Source organism: Crocodylus porosus, unplaced genomic scaffold, assembly GCF_001723895.1.
Source record: "Crocodylus porosus isolate Cpor-Errol unplaced genomic scaffold, CroPor_comp1, whole genome shotgun sequence".
Taxonomy (NCBI): Eukaryota; Metazoa; Chordata; order Crocodylia; family Crocodylidae; genus Crocodylus; species Crocodylus porosus.
Window position 1 is genome coordinate 25,555,081 of NW_017728909.1, and position 6,282 is coordinate 25,561,362.

A 6,282-nucleotide genomic window follows, 5' to 3' on the forward strand; every position below is an offset into this window, starting at 1 on the left:
ATTTTTTTTTTAAATATTTTCTGTGGGAACTTTGTAATTAATTAAAAAAAAAACCAGGGAAAATAGATTCCACTATATCCAGAAGGACCTCCCACAGGATTCATTAGCAAAGTGTAAACTCTTATCCCTAACTTTCCACTATATAATCCAGACTTCTACCCCTTGAGCTAAAGGAACACTCATCTTGTATGTGGACCAGTCGCTATGAGGCATATGACTCATAACTTTTACCATTGACTTATACAGCATGGTGATTTGCTAGGCAGCAGTACAGTGTTAGAGATAAGAAACCCAGTGTACCATTCCCGGAGGAGTTACAATCAGGATAACATACTGTAAACTTAGCGCATTCATTCTGGCAGTCAGTGCGGCTGAGGAGGTAAGATTGGAACTGGCCATATTAGGTTCTCCGCTCTTCCTGAAGTAATCTTGGGCAAACTCTCACTTAGTTGTAAAATGGAGTAATGATATTTAATGTGTACCTCTATACATGCAATTAAGTCAAAGCAATAAACTCTGGCACTCATTGCACTGGATTTCATTGCTTCCTGGGTACTGTGTTTACAGGTATGCCCAGGAGTGTAGGATAAAGAGCTGGGTCAAAGCAGACCCAGCTGGCAGAGGTGAGCCTGCCAGCCTGGGGCTGCTCCATCTTAGCTCAATGAGCTGCAAATGAGCTAGCTGGGGCATGCAGGTGCTCCAGTGTGGGTCTAACCAGTAGGTAGCCCCTGCACTGAAATACCCCTTGTGCTCCAGCCAGCCCCTCCACCATCTACATGTGTGTTAACTGCAAAGCAAAAAACGCCCCAGCAGGATTGTACTTGTATTTATAGGTACTATCCTGCTGTGGAGTTAATTAGTTTACTCCTACCTAATAGTACTGCAAGTATAGACACGAGACATTTACTGCAGGGTAATTAGTCAACTCGTCAGTAAACGTCTCATGTAGATGCACCCAGTATCTTCTAGAATAAGTATGGGCCCTTGCATAGTAATAGCTGAAAGAAGTCAGTAGAAGCAGGAACAGAACTCATGATTCCTAGTGTAGCAGGGCACTAAGGTGCCTGCTCCTTTAAGGGCAGAAACTGCCTAGAGAGAGGGCCCTAGCAGTCAGGCAGGAACCCCACAGGTGCGGGTTCCTGTGGCAGCAGGCCTAAGGAGGGAATTAGCCTGCACCTGCAGCTGGTCAGGTGACCGGAAGAGGCAGGGCCCTGGGCACATATAAACCCCAGGGCTGGGACTAGAAAGACGGTTCCCTGCCAGTAGCCAAAGGGGAAGGAGCTTCCAGGGAGGAAACTGCCTAGAGAAGCTACAACTGCCAGATATACTGCACTTAAGACTAATGGGGCTCCAGGAGCTCACCAGGTACCCTTGCCTACAAGGCACTTAGTGCTCGGGAAGACATTTGAATCTTTTAAAGGGACAGAACACACCCTGAACTTCTTGTATTATGTTATAACCCAGGGACTCATATTTTTGGTTGCTGTTTTATAATACCAGTGGATCGGGCTGAGGCTACTGGGGAAGGAGGAGGCCTCATTGGGGGCCTGCTACAGTGCAGAGAGCCCAGCACCAGGGGGCGTGGAGACAGGGCTGTGGAGAGCCCAGCGCCAGGGGGCACAGAGAGAGACCCCATCCCTGGGAGGGTGCAGTTTTAGGTGATGCCCAGGACCGGGAGCCTTCTCCATCCCTATAGCCCCAGCCCATAAACCTCCAAGCTGTTCCTGAACCTCAGCTCCACCAGCTAATGTCTCTCACAGCTGCCAGCAGCAAACTGCTGTTTCACCCTATATATATCCAGGGTCTCAAAATGGCCACTGTACTCAAGCACCTGGCTGCTGACTGCTCCAGCCCTTAAAGTGGCAGTCACCAACAGTGCCATGCCACAGCCACATTTTTCAAACATATTTTCTCAATATGTGCGTGCAGGTATGTACATGCAATACCCATCATTTACTGCCATAATCATTTGTCCAGGTAACTAAGCAAGGATTCAAGTTTCGAACTGTTTCTAATTCCTTCATAACTACAAATAATAAACAGATTCAGCACTTGGAGGCAAGCAGACCTCTACCAACTTCAGATGAGTTGCCCCAAGTAGCACTACAGTTGAACTTGGCCAGACATCCTGAAACCTCCTTCGTATTTTAACATGCCTGCTATTCCAAATACCCATTTTTATTATGTACAGCTGTCTTTGTTATGATGCAACATGGAAGACCATACTGAACATAAAACAAAAAAACCCCAATAGCAAATATGTCAACTTTTAATTCTATACACATAGCTATTCTGACTAGTGGTAAACTTCTGTTACCAATTATTTGCTTCTTTTTTTCTGTGTCATAGAACAATGCTTCCAAGTAATTCTGTTATGCTTTAGAAATGGAAATTATTTTAGATGTTATATGCAGAAAAAGACCTTTCAGTTACTGAAGTACTTTAATCACAGAACAGTAAATAAAAATAAATTAAACATAGCATTGCTGCTTAAACCTGCATGTGGTCTATCTAGTGCTACTTTTTAAAGTCTTTTAAGGAATTACTAGGATACATTTCACGCCATTGAACCAAAACACACATTTTATTTGCTAGATCTACCTAATAAATATACTATACACTATAATGTTAGAAATATGAACATGAAAGTATTTTTACAAAGACAGTAAAATCCTGGCTAGTGGAAAGTTATGCCATGCAGATGTTACACTTAGATCAACCTAACTAGGGTTAGATTGATCTAAGTGTTCAGCTGTACATATGACCAGCGACTTTAGATTGGACAAAAAATGGCTGGTCTGACCTTAGCTCCCCTGAGGAGGTATACCACCTAGATACCACCACCACCACCATCACCTGTGCCCAATCTAACTGAGTTTGTGTACACATATAGAGCGCAGCCTCAGGACTGCACTTTTCCACCCCTCCCCCATAGTCAAGCTATTTTTAGCCCTCTGGCCCCTTCCACCTCCAGATGAACAACCCCCACCAGGCCCTCCCACAGACAGATCAATCCCTCCTATGCACCCTCCATCTCCCCCAGTTCTGCCAACTCTCTTTGGACCCACTAACTCTCCAGCTAATCCCAGACTAGCTAATCCCTCCCCCTGATCCCACCCCTCCACCCCAACTTACTGGATCACATTTCCAGCATGGCTCCCAGTATTGGTGAACATGTGAATGTGAAACACTTCAAGAAAGAATAATTTCAGCTGGCACCTGTATCATTCCCAGATTGAGGAACGTTGCAGCCTCCTCTGCAGTCCATTGGACTATGGATTGTGGTGCTAAACTCAAAAAATAATGCCTTTCTTGGAGCATGGCTTTATTATTAATAACAATTCCCTAACAATATTCAGCATAATCTTGCTTCCAGGCTTGGCTGTGCCTTTGGGTTTTGTAAAGATCCTTCTATAATGTATCAAGTCATTTCTCAATCTTTTTAATGATATGCTATGAATAGAAGCCAATATGCAAAATGCAGGTCTGTGAAAATGAAATGTTGCATTTTCACAGTGCTGCATTTTGCACATTGGCTTCTATTCTACCCAGGAGAGCACACAAACACCAACAGACTCTCCCTATGCCTGAAAAAAGGTAAGAGCTGGCATTTTCTGAGTGGTACCTCAAGTCTAATGAGGCGTGCCCCAAGTTGAACATGGGGTGCCTTGAATTGAAAAAGGTTGAGAACCACTATCCTACTATGTCTAGTAGCCTTACTTCTCTATATTAAAGAACCTGGAGATTTTTCTCATTTCTGCTTTTTTTTTTTTTAATTACTATGCTAGGGTACTGTTACATGACTCTATCATGTGCTAGTGTTGCCTGCTCCCTTAATTCATGTGCCTGCAATATTTAATAGCAAAAATGGAGTGAAAACAATTCCATAGTGTTCTGTAGGAGAGGATCAAAGTTTGGGTTTCTTGCTTATCAGGCAGCAGGGTGGGAGACCCTTGCAAGCTCTTTCAACTGGTACTCAAGGCAATGTAATCCAGCTCCACAGGGACAGGTGCAGCGACATGGAATCCCAAAGCAGACTTGGTGGATTAAATGTAGAAGAAAATAATGTTTACTTCAAAATCAAGATCAAATCAATGAAAACCATGATAAATAAACAGCTGAGTTTTGCACAAAGAAAATCTTAGTTCCCCAAGCAAATGATACAAACAAAAGCTCGCTTACATCCTAGGTCCCAGGCATGTCTGTCAGCCTTGTTGCTGAAACGTACCACACACTGAGTTGGCATATCAGAACCTGCATAATTTGTCTCTCAGTGAGTTTCTCTTTCCACTCTGTTTATGCCATGTGTGCGTGTGTGTCTCCCTCTACCTGACATAAGCTGTCTCATTACCATCCGACCCCTACGCAAGCAAAGTTATATAACGAGCAATGAGATTGGGGGTTTTGCTTGCAGCCATGTTGGTCTAAGGACATAGGCAGACAAGGTTGTTTGGGTAAATGTCATATCTTTTGTTGGACCAACTAAATAGTTGGAAAAATTGTTCTTTGTAAGATTTCTTCAGGCAGAGGGAGAGTTTCCTGAGGTGCCTGAGGCAAACTGTCCCTCTACCTGAAGAAGGCCATTTGTACCCAAAAGCTTGCAAAGAACAGTTTTTTCAACTATTTAGTTGGTCTAATAAAGGATATCACATTTACCCAAAGAACCTTGTCAAGCAATGAGATTCACATCTACTTTTCAATTCCACATTCTAGTTTATCCAATTTTAACTAAGATCTTTGCAAAAAAATAAATTTTGAATAAAACTGTGTTTGATTTACTGATATTTTACAAACCTGAAACTGGGCAACACCTGTCATAAATTGTTTATTGTAACTATTCACTATAAACATTATTTATTAATGTTACATTTTTTCTGTAACAAAAATAATTGCAGTGCCAGTGACATGTGCCTGATGTCCATTCTCCCTTGTCCTGATGTTAGGCCCAGAAGCTGCAGATGCTTGAATGATTTGCATATAAGAACCAGGAGTGAATCCTAACCTCACTGAAGCCTATAGGAGAAATCCCAGTTTTATCATTTGCTGTTGTTCTAGATATCACCATGCAAGTAGCAGCACTACTGGTCCATTAACCCAGCCCAGAAAATCCAGGAAAAAACAACAGCACTGAATTGGAAACTTATACATTCCCCAGCACTTCCCTTTTAATAAATTGTGAACTTTGATTTGGACCATTTAAATTGAAAATTATGCCAACATTACCAAAATGTGTTCCCTCATTTTCCTTACATTTCAAATGACATAGAAATTACCCCCAAAAAATCAATGTAAACACAACATTGCTCTTGAGCATTTGAAGGAAAAAAAGGAAAGGAAAGGCAAAGGGTGCAACAGTAACTATAACTCAGGCATACTACATATTTTTGGTTTATGTTGAATAAGTTACACTATTACATTAACCTACACTCTTAACCAGAGATACAGGGATAAAAAAAAAAATCAGTGCCGTTAGAAACTTCATGTTTTCATTTCCTGACTTCCTGAGAATTTAACTCCACAACCTTAGTAATGAAGTACTGTAGCTTTTGCACTTGAGAACTAAAGTGCTTCTACATTTCTTCACTGCATTATGTCTCCAGACACGTCCCTGGAAGACCTAAACTGTTCAGCATTGCCTGTCAGTTCCTACAGCCTATTAAGATTCAAGGAGACACTTATAAAAAACGAAGAGATTTGAACATGCTGGCAAGTATACGAGCTCATGGATGAGAATGTTAAATGAACTCATTATATAAATATTTTGAAGCTATGAATGGAAAAACAAAACAAAGCAAAAACATATCTTCTATTGTATATTTCTGTCACTCAGACAACTACCTACCTTTTAAAAGCTGAAAATACCAGAAGAAAACTGAGTTCCAATGCAAAGCATTACAACACATTTTATCAATCTCTCACTGAACCCCTGATGAACAAAAATGAAAGACTAAGCCAAAGATCCTTGGAGTTTAATTAAGTGTGGAACTTTCCATCTACAGAGAAGCATACGAGCCATATCTTTCTCTGCAAATGGAAAGTTCCATAGTTAATCCAAAGTCCTTAAATAGTTTATTTGAAAACTAATCAGGAATAGTCTCTCCCAATTTCTGAATGCCCTGTAATCCTGCCTATAGCAGGATTTTCATTACCCAGAAAGACATGAAGCCAGGAATGCTGCAGAGTTTACAATCTGAGGATATGTCTAAATTGCAGACTGCGCGGTAGTGTAGAATTACCCAAGTTAGTGTGTGTAAAACTAATAGGGATACAGAAAGCAGACTG

General features: G+C 41.4%; 1 protein-coding gene across 1 annotated transcript in view; it reads right to left on the reverse strand.

Annotated features, from left to right (window-relative positions):
* RANBP3L (RAN binding protein 3 like) overlaps nt 1-5,940 on the reverse strand; it is a 69,078-nt gene extending 63,138 nt beyond the window's left edge. The window contains exon 1 of the mRNA XM_019531965.1: nt 5,843-5,940. Within this exon, the coding sequence (XP_019387510.1) occupies nt 5,843-5,903 (61 nt within the window). The 5' untranslated portion in view covers nt 5,904-5,940. The remainder of the gene's footprint in view (nt 1-5,842) is intronic.
* Between the last annotated feature and the right edge of the window lie 342 nt (nt 5,941-6,282).